At 37.2% G+C, this 21,689-nt stretch overlaps 1 protein-coding gene across 3 annotated transcripts in view; it reads left to right on the plus strand.

The window, feature by feature from the left end:
* The first annotated feature begins 285 nt into the window (after window positions 1–285).
* The window catches only part of Wdr47 (WD repeat domain 47), a 59,874-nt gene continuing 38,470 nt past the window's right edge, over window positions 286–21,689 (plus strand). For 2 of the 3 annotated variants that reach the window (XM_076863137.1, XM_076863139.1), the window contains exons 1-3: window positions 6,125–6,196; window positions 15,946–16,112; window positions 18,608–18,691. In XM_076863137.1, the coding sequence (XP_076719252.1) occupies window positions 6,155–6,196; window positions 15,946–16,112; window positions 18,608–18,691 (293 nt within the window). In that variant the 5' untranslated portion in view covers window positions 6,125–6,154. Of the gene's footprint in view, window positions 533–6,124; window positions 6,197–15,945; window positions 16,113–18,607; window positions 18,692–21,689 lie in introns of those variants that run through there. The other variant, XM_076863138.1, reaches the window with a different exon arrangement.

The following is a 21,689-nucleotide window of genomic DNA, read 5'->3' on the forward strand; positions in this document are numbered from 1 at the left end:
CTCCAGCTATGGGTCTGTGCGGGAGATACTGGCCTCTCCTGCAATCCCCAAGCCCGCTGGAGCGCGCCCTCCAGGCCCGCCCCGCCCCCTGGACCCACCCTCCCGCCCCTGAACACGCCCCTTTCCACCCCTGAGCACGCCCTTTCCCGCCCCTGGGCCCGCCTCTCCGGCTCTCTCTTCCGTGCAGGCACCTGCCTGGCCGCCCCGCGCGGGGTCCTGAGGCGCCTCGGGGAAACTCTGCGATTGGTTGCAGCTTGTGGCTGGAGTTCGGCTCCAGCAGCGCTTGACAACCGCAGTCTGCCAAAGACTGAACTGGGCGGTCGCCGGCCCGGGAGGGGCGGAGGCGAGAAGGACGGGCTGACGAACTGATGGACTGACGCGCGGGTGGCTGGAGGGAGGACCGACGCCAACCCCTTACCGCCGCCCTTGCGCTCCTTCCCCAGCCCGGAGCCAGCAGCTTCGGGCCCCAGCCGCCGGCCTCGCAGCTGCGTTCCCTTTCGCCACTTCTGCGGGCTCATCTCGGAGCCCTCAGGTGAGAGACTACGGGAGGCGGGGGCGGGCCGCTGCACACCTCTGTTGCCATGGTCACCCGTCGCCACCTGTCACCCGCTGACTGGGCTCTGACCCCTCGGCCCAGAGAGTAGCTTTCGAGGCCCATGAGAAGGGGCTTTGGGTAGGTTTGGGTGGTGCTTGGGTGGAGACGGGTCGTGGGTGAGGCCCCGGCGCTGCAGGATGGGGACCTGGGAACTGCCAGGCCTCCATTCGAGGCCGCCGCTCCTGGACCACACCTTTCCCACATTGCCAGAGCGGTTCTAGGGGCAGAGCGACGCCCCCTGCGCTGGAACGAGCAGCTAGCGACCGCAGCGTTCGTGGCCACCACGCTGCTGCTGAGGGGCGGGAAGCAGACCGACTGCGCTTCTGCTTCCTTCCTCGCCACTCTGCGGAGCGGGTGCCAGAACTGAGGGGAGCGCCCGCGTCCCTTTCTGGGCACGCCTTGGCCTGGAGGCGGAGAGGGAGCGGCGGTACTGGTGGCCGGGCGGCTGCAAGGGGCAGCCGAGCGGGGCCGGGTTTGGTCTTTCTGACGTCAGTGGTCAGTAAGAGTAGGCTTTAGGGGGTCTCAGAGTGGTGCAGAGACTGGATTTGGAACGGGGGGTTGTAGTCAGGGCGCCTGCGTAGAAGAAAGGGGAGGTTGTAGAATTCATAGGGTTAAGCCTTCCCTGTATTAGGGAGGAAAAGACGGGGGCTCTAGCTCTGGGGCGAGGCCTTTAATAAAAGGGGCGGGGGCGAAGGTAGGTAGAGCTTTTGACCAGATGTTTTTTTTTTCTTTTCTATACCCAGACGTGCTGTTGGTAACCACGCACGGTTTCTGAGAGGAGCTTTTTTGGCAACTTGGTTCTCTTTGCATAATGAAAGGAGAAGTCTTTGTTCCACCCAGATTCATAGGCTGTGATCCTCACTTATTTTCTTTCCTTTGTTGTAAAGTTCATAGAATGCTTAAAAAGTTAGTGCCGCAGGAATTAACATGTAGGTTTTAAAAATGTTATAAATCTTTTTTCACGGCAAATCTAGTTAGAATATTTTTTTTTATTTTTTGTCTCTAGTGTTGGCAAGTGTTGCATTGACATTTTACTAGGCAGGAAAACCACCCAAAAGCCCATTTTCCCTTTATATGGCACATTTTCTAGGTCTTATTTAGGAAGAAGATGTTACAAATTATTTTACCATAGTTTTTTGGAGGATGTAGATTGTTTCCAACAGGAAAGAAATTAATGTACAATAATGGGAAAGACAGGAAGAAAGCCATAACAGTATATTAAGGTAAAAAAACCAAAAAATAAACATTTGAATTTGGATGTCTATTATTATTATGAGGGGATTTTAAACCTGTGTTTATTTCCTACCTTTTCACCTCCCTGTTTTCTTATAATAAAAAGGAGTAGTAGGGGACTGGGATACAGAGCATTTGCCCAGCATTGGTGGGGCCCTGGGTTCAAACCCAAGAACCAGGACAAAACAAACAAAAACCAGTACTAGGAATGTATCAAAAGAGACAAGAATAGTATCCTGTAGTTCTAATTATATAATTATGTTTAGTCTCTTTTTGGGTTTGTGAAATTGAATTTATCAATTACTGAATGGATACCATTGATAGGTTTTATGCTGCAGTTTGAAAAACACTTCAAGATAAATGAAAAATATGTGCAGTTTTCTTTAGATCAGTAAGCTGGAAATCAGGTTACTGTATTTAAAATTCTCTTTGCTGCTGATTATAATCTTGGAAGAGCTATTTACTGGATTATTGACTCTGGTTTCTTGTTCTATAAAATAGTATAATGCTTATTATTGTTTTAGTCAGTGAATGGGCTCTAAAGTTGAATAACAATACATTAGAAACCACTTTGGACAAATTTTAAGGCATCTGTTAATTAATTCCCTGTCCCCTGTAGTACTGGAGTTTGAACCCAAGACTCTTGTACTGGGCTACATCCTTAGCCCATTTTTAAATTTTGAGACAGTGTCATGCTAAATTGCCTAGGCTTCCTTGAATTTACAATCCTCCTATTTCAAGCCTTCCAAGTAACTGGGATTACAGGTGTTCCTCACCCTGCACTCGGCTTGTTGATTACCTTTTAATAGAAGGAGCATTGGCAAGAATAATAAAAAAATTTCTGCATGATCTATTTCACATGTCTAAGTCTAGAGCCCAATTTTTTACAGTGACTTTAAAGGGCTCACAGGAACTGTTGAGGTGCATCCTAAACATCTGGCAGAGGTTCTTTATTTTTGTGGTGATGTGGAGCAAAGGGTGTTTCTAAATGTAGGTCAGAATTGCTTTCTTGCAAATAAAGCTGGAATCAATAGTTGACCTAATTTATATTTGGTGCTGAATAATCCTGAATGTGGATCATTGGTTCTTGACTAATGAAGAAATAACTTTATCCTGTTGACCTGTGGTTTTCAAACTGGAGTATTTGGACCATTAGAAACATGCAACATTGTGCTAAGAGATAAATCTTTGTTCACATAACATAGCACACATTTATGGAATTATCAGTTTCACTTGAAGACTTGGGTAAAAATATTATTTTTGTTTTAAAGCAAAAAGATCATATGGAGAAAGCAATATTCCAATAACCTAAGGTAAAATTCCGAGACTTCAAAAGCAATTTCATGCTAAGAACTTCCTGGGGATGTGTTTAGTTTCTTCTGTCCTCAAAGGAAAGTCTAAGAAACTTTACCTTGGACTAATTCAGCTAATGAATGGCATATCATTACATAGCACAAGAAATAAACTGAATTGCAATTTTAAAACTTTGACTGATATTAGGTTCAACATCACTTGAGTCCTAATCATGTCCCCCTCCCCTTTTTTAATTCTTGTTAAAGTCAGAGTGCTATAGTAGAGAGGTCATAGGATTTCAGTCAGATACTTTCTGTCATCCCATTCTTGGCTCTGCATTTAATTGCCTCAGAGGCAAATACCTAACATCTCTAAGTGTTAGTGTAATCATCCATAAAATGACAATCATAGAGTCATAAGAATTACATAGATACTATCTGAAAGTTTTCAGCACAAGGTCTGGCATGTGGTATGTATCTCTGTATATTAGGATACTAATAATCCTTTAAACTCATTCTTAGCAGGAAATCTTGTTACCCCCTAACTTTCTTTCTTTCTTTTTCTTTTATTTTTTTTTTAGGATTTCTTTCTTTTTAGTTTATTGGTTTTATTTTTTTAAATATATCTCTTTATATATAAAATATGTTGACACCCAATTCAAGTCTTCATACATGTACTTTGGATAATGATGTCCATCACATTCCACCTACCCCCTAACTTTCAATGGCATTTTATATGTAATTCTCTTTTGTTAATCTGTACTTTATATTTTATGTACATTATTTTCATATAATGTACTCAAACCCAGGTCTTCAGACTCTAAATCCCCTGCTGGCCCACATCCAAGGATATTTCACTTTTGAGACCACCACATTAAATGGCTAACTCTTACATATTTTAAATATTTTTTTCCTTTTGAATTTCTATTCAAGGATAAAGATATCCTTATAAAATACTTCACACCTTCCTTATAACCTTCTTTTCTGACTTCTTGTTTAGCATAGTAGCTTAAACATTGTACTTGGTAACTGTAGGTGTGTTCATAGGTGTGTTGAAACTAAGAAATACTCAAATATTTTTAAAATGGATACTAACTTTAAACAAGTATTACCACAAGTAGGAGTTTCTTCATGCCATCTGTTTAATCTTTAAATTTCCTCTTTACCTATCATTTTTAACATAATTGGTCTAATTGATCTTCCCAATGTTTAAAAAATCATACCTAAAATATTTTTAAAAACAAGTTGGGGCTGGGGATGTAGCTCAAGTGGTAGCGCGCTCGACTGGCATGCGTGCGGCCCGGGTTCGATCCTCAGCACCACATACAAACAAAGATGTTGTGTCCACCAAAAACTAAAAAATAAATATTAAAAAAAAAAAAACAAGTCAACTTATTCCAAAGTAAATTTTTATATTTGCTATCAGGAGCACAGTAGCTCTCCCATAGCGTTCATTAGTAGTTCTTTTGACACATCGTCCAACTTAGTCAAGCCTATGAGTTTTGAAGGGAAGAAATTTATATTTATTGAACACTAATCACGCTTTCACTACTCTACTAGGAGATTTATCTCATTTTACAAGTCACTATTCTACTTTATATAGAGAAAGTACTACATGAAAAAAGGACATAATTTTTACACTGTTTATACTTGACTCATTTAATTAAAAATGTGTCTTTTTATGGCTAAGTACAACGTTTTATGATTCTTGTTATTTGTTGATAAAGAAAGTGCAACCTGACTAAAATCTTTGAGAAAGTTTTATAGAACGAATAGTTACAGCCTAAATGTCCATTTTTGGCTTAACATTTTTAATGGTATTTTGAAAACTTAAAAACAGAATTAGATTGCTTTTTTTCCCCAACTTTAAGGGAAGCTTTGGAAATGAAATTCTGGAAAATGCAAAACCACAAATTTTCACTAGTAAATGATGATATAAAACAACTGTAGGTGTGTTCATAGTAACTGTACACATTATGAGAAGTGTTAGTTTCAGCCTATTATAGTTGTTGATCAGATCAGCCACACTTGAGTATTGTGTTCTATTTTAGGTGCTTGAAGAGGGAGATTTACAAATATACCGCGGAGGATGATCAGTATGGTATGGGATGTGGAAACTATGTTTTGTGAAGGCTGGTGTTTGAAAGGATCCATTAAACAACATTAGATATGAGAATAGTGCCCAGTGTTTTTGCATTGTAAGCATAGTAATTAATCTTGTTTTTGGATTCTCTTTTTTTTAAAGAGAGAGAGAGAGAGAGAGAGAGAGAGACAGAATTTTTAATATTTATTTTTTAGTTTTCGGCGGACACAACATCTTTGTTTGTATGTGGTGCTGAGGATCGAACCTGGGTCGCATGCATGCCAGGCAAGCGTGCTACCACTTGAGCCACATCCCCAGCCCTTGGATTCTCTTCTAGTTGGTACTTTGATATAAAATAGGAACTTTGAGATGTAATTCTAAAATTTCTTTTTTATTTTCGTATATATATTTATTTTGCTTATTTAAGTTCCCTATAAATAGAATTGGAATTTGTGAATCAAAGTTTTTTTTTAATATTTATTTTTTTTTTAGTTGTGGTTGGACATAATATCTTTATTTTATTTTTATGTGGTGCTCAGGATAGAACCCAGGGCCTCACACATGCTAGGCAAACACTCTAACCACTGAGCCACAATTCCAGCCCCATAAGTCAAAGTTTTTATGTCTTTTTTTTTTTTTTTTGGTACCAGAGATTGAACTCAGGGGCACTTAACCACTGAGCTACATCCCCCATCCTTTTTTATTTTTAGACCGTCTCCCTAAATTGCTTAGAGCCTCCTAAACTGAACTTTGAATTTGTGATAATAATCCTCTTGCCTCAGCCTCCAGAGCTACTGGGATTACAGATGAGTGCCCCTATGCCCTGTTCACAGAGGGAATTGAACCACTGAACTAAATCCTCAGCTTTTTTACTTTTTATTTTGAGACAGGGTCTTGCTGAATTGCTTAGGTCATCGCTAAATTGCTGAGACTGGTCTTGAACTTGAACCCATGATCATCCTGCCTCAGCCTTCTGAGTTGCTGGAATTACAGGTGTGTGCCTGTTGGGCTTCTGCATATATTTTTTATAGGTAAAAATTTCATGCTGTCGGGCTGGGGTTGTGGTACAGTGGTAGGGTGCTTGCCTAGCATGTTTGAGGCTCTGGGTTTGATTCCCCAAGATCAAACACACAAACAAATAAATAAATAAATAAAGGTAAAAAAAAAAAGTCATACTGTCATTCTCTCTCAAAAAGTTTGTTCTGGGGGATAGGGCTGTGGTTCGGTGGTAGAGTGCTCACCTGGCATGTGTGAGGCACTGGGTTTGATCCTCAGCAGTACATAAAAATAAAATAAAAGTATTGTGTTCACCTACAACTAAAATTGTGTGTGTGTGTGTATGTGTGTACATAAACACACACACATACAAAGTCTATCCTAGTTTACATTCTTTTTTTTTTTTTTTTTTTTTGTATACTGGGCCATTGATCCACATTCCCAGCCCTTTATATTTTTGTATTTAGAGACAGGGTCTTGCTGAGTTGCTTAGGGCTGTGCTGAGTTGTTGAGGCTGGCTTTGAACTCAGGATCCTCCTGCCTCAGCCTCTTGAGCCGCTGGGATTACAGGCGTGTGCTACCACGCTTGGCTCAGTTTACATTACTAACAACAGTTTACGAAAGGCATTTTACCCAAACTCTTGCCAATACTGGATATTATCTTTTTTTTTTTTTTTCTTTTGAGACTCCTTGTGTTGTCCAGGTGACTTTGAACTCCTTGGACTTAAATAATTCTGTGGAGAGCCATTCTCACACATGACTGGGCGACTCCCGGTTTGGGTCTGAGGCATTCTGGCTGTGTCGGAACTTTCCCGGCCCTCTCCTGATGAGAGAACCCGTCCGTGTGGGGGTGTGACTGACCCTGACCTTGGAGTGCGCCCCCCCCAACCTTCATTGGATAGAATTCTCCCCTGAATTTCTTGTTCCCCAATAAAAGACTACTCCCTGGCGTGCTTGCTCGCTCTCTCTCCTGCTAGCCCTGAGTAAACCTTGCTGCCCTACCGGGCGGTTAGACGTGGGAACCAGAGAGGGGTGCCGTCTAGGACCTGGTCATACAAAAAGGTAACTGAGTCTGTGTGTTTATTTCGATCTCACTAGTTAACTTTTATGTCAAGAACCTCATTAATGAAACCAATGCGCTGGCCACATGGTGGATAATTCTCCTGTCTTAGCCTCCCTAGTACCTGGGATCATAGGCTTATGTGCCACCATGCCTTATTTATCAGATTTGATTTTTGCAAAATTGGTAGACCATAAATAGTACCTTATTTTAGTATTATAGATTGAGTAACTCTTATTTGAAATGCTTGGGACCAAATGCAGTTAAGATTTTGGAATTTTTTAGATTTTGGAATATTTGCATAGATTTTACTGATTTAGCGTTCCTAATCTGATAATTCAAAATTCTTCAAAATCCAAAACTGAAATTGGGAGTTTTTCAGATTTTTGGATTAGGGATGCTTAACCCTGTATCATTGAGACTGAATTTCAAAAAAAATTTTTTTGGTTGTAGTTCTGTGAATTGTTTGTATTCTTTGTTCACTTTTCAACTGTTTTTTTGTTGTTGGTGGTGTTTTTTTTGTGTGTGTTTGTTTTGGTGGTGGTAGTTTTGATTTGAAGGTGCCATTTGAATGGTTATAGGTGATAACATTTTAACTCTGTTTGTATTTAATCCTTCTTTCCCTTCCTACCCTCCCCACCTTGACTTAAGTTGTGGCAAGTTTAATTGAATGGAAGGTTAACATTTTATGTTCAGTGTCAAAGATGACAATTTTCTTTTTTACCTTTTCTGGGTAATTGATTGAATTGAGCAGTCTGATTCAAAAACTAGATTTTGTTTATCTTATAAAATTTTAGTTTGTTTTAAAAATACTTGTGGGTTCAACTGGGCTTCCTGTAAGTGGCTTTGGAGGCTGAGACAGGAGGACCGAAGTTCAAAGCCAGACTCATCATTTAGTGAGTCTCTAAATAACTTAGTGAGACCCTGCTTCAAAGTAAAAAAAATAAAAAAGGGTTGGGGGTATGGCTAAGTGGTTAAACCCCTCTGGATTCAATACCCAGTACCAAAACAATAAAAAAGTTGTGTGTGTATACACACACACACACACACACACATTTATTTATTGGTATGTACATGAAAACAAATCTTTAATCTCATAAAGATTGATAAAAATATATAAATCAGTTCTGAAAAGAGGTGTTGGGTTATGGAAAAAATACAAATCATTCTGAAACATCACTTCATTACATAAGTTACTAATTTCTTCCAGTAATTTGCAAGTAACTAGTTACTTATGTTTTGTTGTTTTTTTAATTTTATGAATGGGTAATATTAAATTGTACATGGTACAAAATTCAAAAGGTTTTAAAGGGGTAAATGATAAAAAAGTCATCATATGTATATGATTTATATTTGATTATAAAGGTAGCACTGATATATTTTTTCATGAAACTTTTTCCATATCTAATATATATATATATATATATATATATATATTTATATATTTATTTATTTATTTTTTTGGGAGGGGGGGAACCAATGATTGAACCTAGGGGTGCTTAACCACTGAGCCACATCATGGCCCTCCCTTTTAAATATTTTTTTTAGTTGTTGGTAGACCTTTATTTAATTTATTTATATGTGAGGCTGAGAATTGAACCCAGTGACTCACACATGCCAGGCAAGTGCACTACTGCTGAGTCCCAGCCCCAGACCTCACCCCAGCCATTTTATATTTTATTTAGAGACAGAGTCTTGCTGAGTTGCTAAGTACCTCTCTCATCTGCTGAGGCTGGCTTTGAATTCCTGCCTCAGCCTCCTAAGTGGCTGGGATTATGCCGGCTCCCATTATTATTCTTTATCTAGATTTTCCTTCTTGGACACAACTATTACCAATTTTTGATGTCTTTTTTTCCAGAAATACTTATACATATATATGTAGCATATAATTTATGTTCATTGAATTCAGTTTATAGTTATATAAAGCTGCACCTGGTTTAGAAATAGTTTGTTTCTCTAAGCCAAAAGTCATTTACAGTTCTAGAAGGTTAATTAAAAATAATCGATGAGTGCAGGGCCTGTAGCTCAGTGGCAGAGCACTTGCCTAGCATATGTGAGGCACTGGGTTCCATCCTCAGTACCACATAAAAATAAACAAATAAAATAAAGACATTCTTTCCATCTATAACTAAAAACATTTTAAAAAATAATGGATGAATAGAGAACAGCTGACAACAGTAAGAAAGGGACACATGCTACATCCTGTTACGTTAGGTGATTAGCAGACATTTTCTTTTGTTTGCTTAAATGATCTAAAGCAGATCAATTTTTTTTCCTTCTTATTAAAATGACATTATACATTTGAGGCTTCTGATTGTCCCATACTTAATATTCCCACTTCCAGAATATATTCTTCCTTTATTAAAATGTGAATTAAGGCAAATTTTAAACTTGAAAGCAAATCATAGAAATTAGAGCCATTAAGTACCTTTTTCATGACCATAAAATTTGTAATGACAGTGTCCTAATGCCCTTCATCTTATACTTCTGAATCATTCTTATCCTTCTTTGTTTTTCTTCTTTCCCATTCTGTTTTTAGTAAGAAACATCAGGCAAAGGAACGTTTATATTTGATTATAAAGGTAGCACTGATATATTTTTTTCATGAAACTTTTTCCATATGTATATGTAGAAACATAAGCCTAATTAATATATTTTTACTACCATTATTTGGTTTTTTAATATTTATTTTTTAGTTGTAGTTGGACACAATACCTTTCTTTTATTTATTTTTATGTGGTGCTGAGGCGAGTGCTCTACCACTGAGCCACAACCCCAGCCCCATTATTTGTTTTTTATTCTTATCTATTGTTAACATTTTATAAACTTATATTTCTAAAAAATAATTTTATTTCTTGCCCTTGCTACATACTTATAATCTTTTTTTACTGAGACAACACTGGGAGTTCATATAAGATCCCATCTAGAATTTAGTTTCTGTCAATGCCAATTATATCTAAGTACTAAATACTGAAATACTACTTTACAGCTGATTTCCAGATACCTTTATTTTTATTTTCTGGTACTGGGGGATTGATCCCAGAGGCACTTTACCACTGAGCTACAACCCCAGCTCCCTCTTTTCTTTCTTTCTTTTCTTTTTTTTTTTTTTTAGAGCTAGGGTCTTGCTGAGTTGCTTAGGGTCTTGCTAAATTGCTGAGGATGGCCTCAAATTTGCAGTCCTCCTGATTCAGTGGAATTACAGATGTGCTCCCTTGCACCCAGGCAGATACCTTATTTTTAATGAAAACTTATTTTTTAATGTTACCTTGTCCAGGTATTGAATATAAATAAAAAATTTACTTTTTGACAGCCAATCCATAGATATGTTTTGTGATTTAAAAACATTTCCATTTAACGTGGAGATACTGAGACAGCCATTTTTTTTCCCCATTTTGTTTTGCATTTTCAGTGGATTATACCTTACATAGTCCCTATGTGAATTCTTTAATAATGTTAAATATGTTCACAGTGTACCATGGACTGGCAGGTCTATCTAAGATGCTTTCAGAGTTGACTTTGACTAAACAGTTGGATTCAAGGACTAGAGCTCAATCTTTTTGAACAGTTGTAAACAAGACATCTGTTTCGTATATTGTTTTCCCCTTTTAGTAATGGGGAGGGGATTGTCCTCACACATATTAGGCAAGCACTGTATTACTGAGATATATCTCTAGCTTATTTTATTTTATTTAGAAGGAGAGGGGTTGTCTCATTAAGTTGTTCAGGCCAATCTGGAACTTGGGATCCTCCTGCCTCAACTTCTCATTAGTTGAAATGTCAGGCCTCCACTGCTATACCTTATTCTGTACTTCTGTGGTAGAACATGTCTTTGGTGATTTTGTATCTCAAACTGTGCAGCTGAGATAAGTTGAAAAATGTCCTATGTGTGCATATCTCATTTTTTTTTTAAAGAGAGAGTGAAGAGAGAGAGAGAGAGAGAATTTTAATATTTATTTTTTAGTTATTGGCGGATACAACATCTTTGTTTGTATGTGGTGCTGAGGATCGAACCCGGGCCGAACGCATGCCAGGCTAGCGCGCTACCGCTTGAGCCACATCCCCAGCCCCGCATATCTCATTTTAAAACAATTTTAGGGCCAGGCATAATGGGCATGTCGGTAGTCCTAGGAGCTGAGATAGAAGGATCACTTGATACCAGGAATTTAAACCTAGGCAGCATAGTGAGAACTCATCTTAAAGGGAAAAAAGTAATTTTAGTAGTTCCTGAATGAGTTAGATATTCTAGATTCATAGCTCTCTTTGGGGCAGAGGGAAAAGTATTTATCATTGAATTTTCCGAATTGGAGAAGAATTTAAGCTTTTCAGCAATGCATAATTTGAGGCAATTTTGAAATATTCATGAATTATATGTTCATATGTTTAAATATGTGTATAACATACCATTTCTAAATTATATAGTTAGGATTTTGGGATCCTCTATAAATGTTTCAGTTACACAAGGAGATTTAGAAAAGAATGATTAGTATAATTATCAAGCATATGTCCATGTTGATGTTGTGTCCAGCAACAACAAAGGTTCTAAAAAAAAAATTCTGAGTCGAGTGATTAAAATACCATACTTTTCCAGTGGGAATTTCACAATATAGAATTAAAACTTGTCTTTTTAATTAGATTTTTTAAAAACCCTGAACCAATTCTAAGTTAATTAGCATACATTTTCTGTAAAGCCAGTGTAAAACACATTTTTAATAATGTGTTTTCTTTTTTTAGGATTTATTGACCAGAAGTGAATGCAGCATCCAATTTGTAGTCATGTAGGGATAGGGGCATGTACCTGTAGTCCCAGCTTCTTGGGAGGCTAAAGCAGGAGGATCATTTGTAGCAGGAGTTCAAGGCTAGTGTGGGCAATATAGCAAGACCAGCACTTCTGATTTGAATTAAAATGAGACTATTGCTGTAAATTTCACTCTAGAATTATTTAATATTTTGACTAATATTTAACTTAAATGTTGAATATGAAGCCTGTAACGTATTTATATTGAACTACATTAGAAAATTTTAGTTTTAGGGTTAGGGTTGTAGCTCATTGTTAGTGCCCTGGGTTCAGTCCCCAGTATCAATAAAAGAAAAGAAAATTGTAGGTTTAATTTTGCACTAAATTTTGTTGGTTCATGATGATGTAATGAGGTATCCTCTAAGATCTATTATAGGAATGGAATAATAGTTTTTCTGAGAGTTAAATTAGTAAAAGCTATTTTTTTGTTAGTTAGACTTATCAGAAGATTTGAAAGAGTGGTAAAATTGCTAATTGGTGTACTCTAGGAATAATCTCAGGGAGATAGTTCAGAAATGTGATCAAAATTTAGTGAGTAGAACTCTCATTAATTTTGTTGTCCCTCTTTGGATAAAGTCTATAAAAGGAATAGTGATCAACTTAGAATATAGCAAAGAGAATCTGTGCACAATGTCCCACAGCTGTAATCCCAGCAATTTGGAAGGCTAAGGCAGGAGTTCCAGACCAATCTCAGCAACTTAGGCCCTGCACAACTTAGTTGTCAAAAATAAAAATAAGGGGGCTAAGGATATTAGCTCAGTTGAAGAGTGCTTGCCCAGTATGCACAGGGTCCTAGGTTCAATCCCCAGCACACCGCCAAAAAAAATAAAAAATAAGCAAACTCGGTGGTAAAGTACCCCTGACTTTAATTCCCAGTACAAAAAAAAGGGGGGTGGTGTTGAGAGCCACAGCCTAGTTGGAATGGCGCCTGGCATATTACCAGAAGGAGTGGTTGAGAGGTGACGCCACTGAGCCATTAAGATGATGACAATTAAGTTAAGCTGTGTATAATTGCTGTGACTGGATGATGCTGGATTGAAACAGGCTGTGTATTCAGTTGTATATGGACCCCCCCCCCCTGTCCAGCAATAGGGCGGCTCTGGAATAGGGTGGCTCCCGCTGAATAGGGTGGCTCCCGTTGCCTCAGGTGTGAGCTAGCTACTTTTGAGTTCTTGCAGCAGCGGGGAGTTCAAGTTGGTTGGTGAAAGCCGGAGTTCCGGTTGGTGTGTGGTGTTGCTGGAAGTGCCAGTGGGTGGCGTGCGGGGGAGTTCGGGCAATAAAGGAGTTCCTGTTTGAACCTACAAGTGCCTTGTGGTGGCTTGGTTATTTTGTGCCCAGCCAGACTGCAGCAGGGGCGGGTGGGAGAAAAGAAAGCAAAGGGATCCCAAAGCATACGGAATTGGGCAGCTGGTTTTTAGGGGAAAGGTTTGTGATTTATCTGTTTTCTGAGTCGGATATATCCTTATTGTGGAATGGGATTATCTTAGTCATTGAATATTTGTTTAGTCATTAAATATTTGAGTTAAATAATTGTCTTACAGGGTTCTTCCCCTTGTTTCCTTGTTTACATAGCCCCTCTTCGTGACATATTGTACTTATCCAAGGAGAGCATTCTAGTTGGTTAGATATTTGCATTCTCATTATAAAAAAATAAATTGATAAAAAGTAAACAACTTGAAAAAAAGTAACCTGTGAATCTATGTGTATGTTTATGTTTTTGTGAGGTAGGTTAAAATAAGTTGATCCTGTGAAAGAGATAATACTTATAGTCCTTTTTTATCTGATGAGTTTTCTTTGCAGCTAGTCCACTATAATAAGTAGTCTTTTACATTGCTCCCAGTCTTAACATTTGAAAACAATAGTTTGGGCCATTTAACTTGTATGGTTTCATCTGTAGAATGAGAAGGTTGACTGAATAATCTTCACAGTCCTCCTAATTCTAAATAAATCTTTATGGTATTATAATTTATGTGCTGATTATATCACTGCAGACCTATAAATAAGAATTAAAAGGAATTTAAGAAAGTTTTAAACTATCATTGAAACTAGAGGTGGGGGCTCATACCTGTAATCCTAGCAACTGGGGAGGCTGAGGCAGGAGGATTGCAAGTTCAAAGCCAGCCTCAGCATTTAGTGAGACCCTAAGCAATTTATCCAGACATTGTCTCAAAATCAAACAAAAAGGCCTAGGGATGTAGCTTAGTGGTTAAGTGCCCTTAGGTTCAATCCCCAGTGCCCCTTCCCACAAAAAAATCATTGAGATGGCCAACATAAATAAAATTGTACATTTTAATTTAGCCTTATTTTGTTTGACTCCAGTGTATTGAATCATTTAGATGTTGCTGCTAGACTATATGCTTCTTTTAAAAAAAATATTTATTTTTTATTTGTAGTTGGACACAACACCTTTATTTTGTTATTTTTATGTGGTGCTGAGAATCGAACGCAGGGCCCCGCACAAGCTAGGGGAGCACTCTACTGCTGAGCCACAACCCCAGCCCCAACTATATGCTTCTTAAGGACAAGGAAAGTGTCTCCAGAGTGTAGGATAGTGCATATCACAAAAGTGTTAAGTGTTTATCAAATTAATATATTAGGGCATACCTCAAATGATACATTTGGGACATAGCTAAACATGATTTGGTTATTAATGACTTTTTAAAGTATTCTTTTTTTTTTCAGTAAGGAGGATGGAACCCAGGTCTTATGCATGCTAGGCAAGCACTCAATCACTAAGCTACACCCCCAGTTCTTTTAAAAATACTTTTTATTATGAAATATTTTAACTGTGTACAAGAGTAAAAAAATTATATAATGAATCCCATTTACCCATCAGCCCATTTCAATAGTTACTATTATTCTTATCTTCATTTCTTTTTCTTTTCTTTTTTTTCAGGTGTAGATGAACACAATATCTTTATTTTATTTATTTATTTTTATGTGATGTTGAGGATTGAACCCAGTGCCTCATACATGCAAGGCAAGCACTCTACTACTGAGCTACTCCCCCAGCCCTCATCTTCATTTCTTCCCACTGTCCTCCTGTATTATTTTGGAGCAAATGAGTGACCTTACATCATTTAATGTATAGTTATTCCCATGTCTTTCTCTCAAAGATAAGTACTTTACAAAATTATAGCTATACCTTTGTTACACATTGAAGATGAGGACTGTAGTTCAGTTTGATCCCCAGAACCACAAACCAACCAAAAAACAAAAAAACAGGTGGGACTGGGTTGTGGCTCAGTGGTAGAGCCCTTGTCTGGCATGTGTGAAGCACTGGGTTTGATCCTCAGCATTTCATTAAAATAAAATAAAGGGTATTGTGCCTATCTACAATTAAAATAAATATAAAGTTTTTTTTTAAAGAGAGAGAGAGTGTGTGTGTGAGAGAGAGAGAGAGAGAATTTTTTTAATATTTATTTATTTTTTTATTTTTATTTTTTATTTTTTAAAGCTCCCAGTGGAAGTGATACATATGCTGTTGGTCTTCAATGGAGTTTATGGGGTGAGCTCTTCTAGACAGAGGGATGAGCACATGTAAAGTCCTGGAAATCTGCAAGAGGGCCTTGGAGTGTCTGAGAGGACTGCTGATTTTTTTTTTTAATTTTAATATTTATTTGTTTTTTTTAGTTTTTCGGCGGACACAACATCTTTGTGTTTGTATGTGGTGCTGAGGATCGAACCCGGGCCGCACGCATGCCAGGCGAGCGCGCTACCACTTGAGCCACATCCCCAGCCCTTAAGTTGGTTTTGATAAATTAATTTTACTTCGCTTCTACTAAATATTCTCAGGAAATCTGTTATGTTTCATTTCTAGGCAGATAAATTTAGATATATAGCAGTTGGACTAACTTTTTTGTTATTTTCATTCTGTTTAATATTTAGGCTACCAACATGACGGCTGAAGAAACAGTGAATGTAAAAGAGGTTGAAATCATTAAGCTAATTTTGGACTTCCTGAATTCAAAGAAACTTCATATTAGTATGTTGGCCCTTGAGAAGGAAAGTGGAGTCATAAATGGCCTATTTTCAGATGATATGCTTTTCCTGAGGTATGATTCATTATTAGTGTGAGGTTTGTAGCTCTTTTAAAGAAATATTAAATAATAAGAAAGTAACATGTTATAATACAGATAGAACTTTAGAATCACAGAAGATGGGTCAGTATGATTTTTAAAAATGTTTTTATCTTGGAACATTTACATAACACTAATATTTTCTATAGAGTGTTTTCAGAGGTATGATCCAGACCACTTAAAAAAAAAATAAAGTCTATTGTTTTTGTGGAATCAACATAAAATATACTTGACTAAGAAATCAGACTCTGGAAAGATAAGGAAAATATTTCTGAAATGCATTATTTTAACCATAGGAAAAAATAAAACATAGTCATTGTAGAAATATATTCCTTAAAAGTATAGAAAAATAGTCACCCTACCACCCAGAAGCACTTATTATTCCTGTGTATATTTTTAAAATAATAGCAGTTTTGTTGTTATTTTTGAATTCTGCTTCACCCATTAATATCACAAGGATGGTCTGTGGTTTCAAATTTATATATTAAAAAATTTCAGTTTACTTAGTTTCTTAGTGATTCCTCTAATTTTAGATTATTTTACCCAACTTTCTTAAATGCTCTACTGAACAGCTTTTATGCATGAGACTTTTTTTGTATCTTGGATTATTTTCTTAGGACATTATTTTTAGAGGAATGATTGCAAGGTAAAGGAAATGAACATGTTTGCCAAAATGGAAAGCTTAACACTTGAATTGGATGGAAAAAGAAAATCCCAAATTCTCAGGCAGAGATGTATTCTATTTTTATATGATACTCAATATCCTTGACAAGGAGTGCATATTCTTGGAAAAAATGAACTGTTCCTAACTCTAGCAAAAAAGAACTTTAAAACTAAAAAGATTTCTCACATTATAAGAACTTATAATAAATTACTCATTATGCTTCCCTATATTTTGTGTTATGAATATCATCCAGCCCTGGGGAGTTTAGTGATATAGCTAGTAATTAGTTCTAGGGCACTGTTTTGTTTTTTGTTGGGGGACTGTCTTTTAAATATTGCTACTTATGAAATTTCACAGTGGTTCATAAGTACCCTACAGGAGCCTATTGGTGTGCAGTGAAGTTTTATTGATCTTAAGTGAAATGCAAAAGATTCCAAAATAGCAAGTTTTTCATTAAATGTATTTCATCTTGAAGGGCTGGCCTGGGAAATTGTGTATTTTTGCTTTTATAATATTTTAAGAAAATGATTATGATGTGTATTGTGATTGGTTATTAATAGTCATTCTTTGCAGAATAAAATGTTGGCAGTCTTGTGTAGGTTCTCCTGCCCATTCCTCCTTCCTTTTTAAGTTTTACTGTCATAAAAAATCCAAAAATTGGGCAATTGTTATTGTAAAAGAACAGAGAGAATAATGTCCTGTAACTTTTGTAAGTTCCCTTAGGCCATTTAGAGTAGACCAAAACTTGTTCTTACTCTTTGCTGCCTTTTAGTTTTGTTTTTGTAGTCCTGGGCTCTTTGCTGTTTTTTTTTCTCAGAATCTAATCTTTAGTTTCAAGTTCCTTAAAGATGTGGAATTCACAGTTTGGAGCAGAATTTCACAATGTTGGCATACTAACATTTGGGCCAGACAAATCTTTGTTTTGGGAGATGTCATGTGCATTGTAAGATGTTTAGCAGCATCTCTGATCTCTACCCACTAGGTGACAGTTGTGACAACCAAAAATGCCCCCAGGGGAAGAGGTGAATCACCCCCCCAGTTGAGAACCATTGATTTAGTGAGAGCAGAACATGCCTACACACTGCTGGTGGTGATTGTTTTTATGTGTTACTGGGACTGAACCCAGAGCTTCATGCTTGCTAAGTAAACACTCTACCACTGAGCCATATCCACAGTTCCTGGTCTTTAATTAATGCACACTAGTCTTAAAACCGTAAGATGAATGGGGAAATAAAGGAACATTTAAACTTAGTCTCCTGTTTTTGCAGAGGTCAAAAACCACAGATACAACCGTAGCTCAGTGGCAGAGCGCTTGCCTAGCACGGATGAGGCATTGGTTTGGATTCTTAGCACTGCATATAAAGAAATAAAATAAAGGTCCATTAACAACTAAAAAAAGATTTAAAAAAACCCCACAAATATATTAATATGAAGAATGGCTGCTGATTCACAGATCTTATCATATAGCATATGTTGTTGAAAATGTGAACTAGCCAGGCTTGGTGGCTATAATCCTAGCAATTTGGGAAGCTGAGGGAGAAGGATCATAAGTTCCAGGCTATCCTGGGCAAATCAGCAGATCATATCTCAAAGTAAAAAGGGCTGGGAATGTAGCTCAGTGGTAAAGTATCCCTAGGTTCAATCCTCATTACCAAAAAAAAGTGAAAAAGTTCATTTTATTTTAGTGTTTAAAGAACCAAATGTTAATCTCATTATGTGCTTTGTGAAATTTTAATGCTAATTTGTCACTTGTTCTGTTATCTGTTAGTATAACCGGAATTTGATAATATTTTGGGTTTTTATGTAGGCAGCTAATCCTTGATGGTCAATGGGATGAAGTTCTTCAATTCATTCAGCCTCTGGAATGTATGGAAAAATTTGACAAAAAAAGGTAAGATTTCATTTGAAGTTTTTAGTGTCTTAAATGGGTAGAAAATGAAAAAATGAAACAATAAAACAAAAATTTTAAAATAAAACCCAGAGTACACTCAATCCCATTGAGTTAGAGTACTTCTATAGGACTAGTTACTTGTGCTTGAAGTATTTGAAAATTTGATATGCAAATCTACTTAGCCTACAGTGGCCATATGCCAAAGGTCATTAGGACTGTTTCTTTATAATAGTATAAAGACTTCAAATATGTCTTTCTATTATATCCTGGCCTCCATTGTTTCTGAAGAGTAGTCTAATGTACTTTTTATCCTCATTTTATTGTTTGTAATCCTTATCTCCATCCCTCCTTACTTTCCTCTTTCCTCCTCCTTTTTTTCCTCCTTTCCTCCTTCCTTCCATTTTTCTCTTTATCATTGGATTATGATGTACTTAATTGTGTTATGTTTAAAAATGTATGTGTTTTGCATTTTTCCTGCTTGGGATTTGCTGAACTTTTGAACCTGTACAATTCTTTTTAGTTGTCAGTAGACTTTTATTTTATTTATATGTGGTGCTGAGAATTGAACCCAGTGCCTCACACATGCTATGCAAGCACTCTACCACTGAGCTACAACCCCATTCTGGATCTGTAGGGTTTTTTTGTTTGTTTGTTTGTTTGTTTGTTTTAGTATTTTGTTTTAGTTGTAGTTGGACACAATTATTTTATTTTTATGTGGTGCTGAGGATCGAACCCAAGCGTCCCGCATGTGCTAGGCAAGTGCTCTACCATTGAGCCACAACCCCAACCCCAATCTGTAGGTTTTTAAATGAGTTTTGTCCCACAGTACTGAGGCTTTTATTTATTTATTCTTTCACAATGCTGGGGATTAAACATAGGGTCTCAGACATGCTAAGCAACACTCTTACCAATGAACTATATCTCCAAACCCTTTATTATTTTAAATATTTTTTTTCTGTATTCTTTAGTCTGAATTGTTTTTATATTGTTTTTTATTGATTTAATATCCACTGATTTTTTTTTTTTTTGTACCAAGGCACTTAACCACTGAGCCACAATCCTCAGCTCTTTTTTATATTTTATTTAGAGACAAGGTTTCATTGAGTTGCTTAGGGCCCCAATAAATTGCAGAGGCTGGCTTTGAACTTGTGATCCTTCTGCCTCAGCCTCCTGAGCTGCTCACCGGGATTACTGGTGTGTGTCACCTCTCCCTGCTGATTCATTCTTCTCTAAGCCATCTGATGATAGTGAATTTTTTGTTTCTGATTTTATATTTTTAAGTTTCAAATTTTTCTTTTATAATTTTTCTGCTGACATATTTCTGTCTGTTCATTCATTGAACTACATCCACTGAGCTACTTGCCCAGCTCTTTTTATTAATTTGTTTATTTTTTGAGACAGTGTCTTACTAAGCTGCTCATACTGGCCTCAAATTTATGTTCCTTTTGTCTCAGCCTCCCAAGTCATTGGGAGGCATGCACCACCATGCCTGGCCATTGTGATATTTTCCTTTAAGTCCTTTAACATATTTATAGTAGCTGCATATTTGCTAGTGTAGTTCTTATTTGCTAGTATGAACTTTTGGTCATATCAGGCTCCGTTTCTAATTATCGCCTTTTTCCTAAGTAATCTTTTTTTTTTTTTTTTAATAAAAAAATTAGTCATTTTGTGAAAGTGTTCTTCCATTGCATATTCATTCTTGAGAAATGAATTCTGTTTGCCTTCTGTTAAAAATTGTTGATTTTGGGGCTGGGGATGTGGCTCAAGTGGTAGCGCGCTCGCCTGGCATGCTTGTGGCCCGGGTTCGATCCTCAGCACCACATACAAACAAAAGATGTTGTGTCCGCCAAGAACTAAAAAATAAATACTAAAAAAATTGATTTTTATGCACACACATCATTAACCTCAAAAAACAAATTCTGTCTCTCCTCTCATGGATCCCAGCTGAAAAGTCTTCTCTGTTTGACCCTTCTGTTACTTGGCATCTCCATTGCATCTTTTTTTTTTTTAAATATTTTTTACTTGTTAATAGGTCTTTATTTATTTATATGTGGTGCTGAGAATCGAACTCAATGCCTCACACATGCCTGGCAAGTGCGCTACTGCTGAGCCACAGCTCCAGCCCTCCATTTCATCTTAACAGTTTAGGGGATAGCCAAAGGTTTGGGCAACTGAGTTTACACAGTAGAATTTTGTGTATTTCTTACTGTATCTTCCTCCTTTAAGAATTCTCCTCACTTTTCATCTGGTCTGGTAGTACCAAAGTTTTTGCTGCCTCAAGCCTGTGTAACTGAAGCTTTCTGCTTGAATTCTGGCTTACTCTTTAAGGACTAGAGAATGCCTTCAGCTGGAATGCCTTATGCCCTTGAATTGTACCCCTTCAAGTTCTATTTTTCCAAGAACTGACTTCCCTCTAGTTGTGCCAGTTTTTAGTTGTTCTCTGATGCATTCAGATTGTGCATTTGTGTGTGTGTTTTATCTAGGATTTAGCTCTGTTATTTGCAAAAATATTAGTAAGGTGTAAGTTACTCTACCAGTAGTGGAAGTTAATCTTTTATTTTTTGATTCTATATTTATACAATGCTATTTGATAACTCTTTGATTTTGTACCTTCATTTATTTGGAATACTATTCATCTCACCATCTCTTATTTTACTTAACACACTCCTGATAACCTTTTAAAATCAGTTCTTAAATCTTTTACTTTGCATACCCTCTGATAGAATTTTTTTTTTTTTTTGCACGCCTTGATACCTTGCTGAATCCTGTACATACAATTTATTAGATAACTCTTCTTGAAGGCAGGGGTTTTGGGTTTTGTTTTTTGGAACCAGGGATTGAACTCAGGAGCACTCGACAGTTGAGCCACATCTCCAGCCCTATTTTGTATGTTGTATTTTTTATTTAGAGACAGGATCTTACTGAGTTGCTGAGGCTGACTTTGAACTTGTTTGTGATCCTCCTGTCTTAGTCTCTAGAGCCACTGGAATTACAGGTG

The sequence above is a fragment of the Callospermophilus lateralis genome, chromosome 7 (genome assembly GCF_048772815.1).
Source record: "Callospermophilus lateralis isolate mCalLat2 chromosome 7, mCalLat2.hap1, whole genome shotgun sequence".
In the NCBI taxonomy this organism is placed as follows: Eukaryota; Metazoa; Chordata; class Mammalia; order Rodentia; family Sciuridae; genus Callospermophilus; species Callospermophilus lateralis.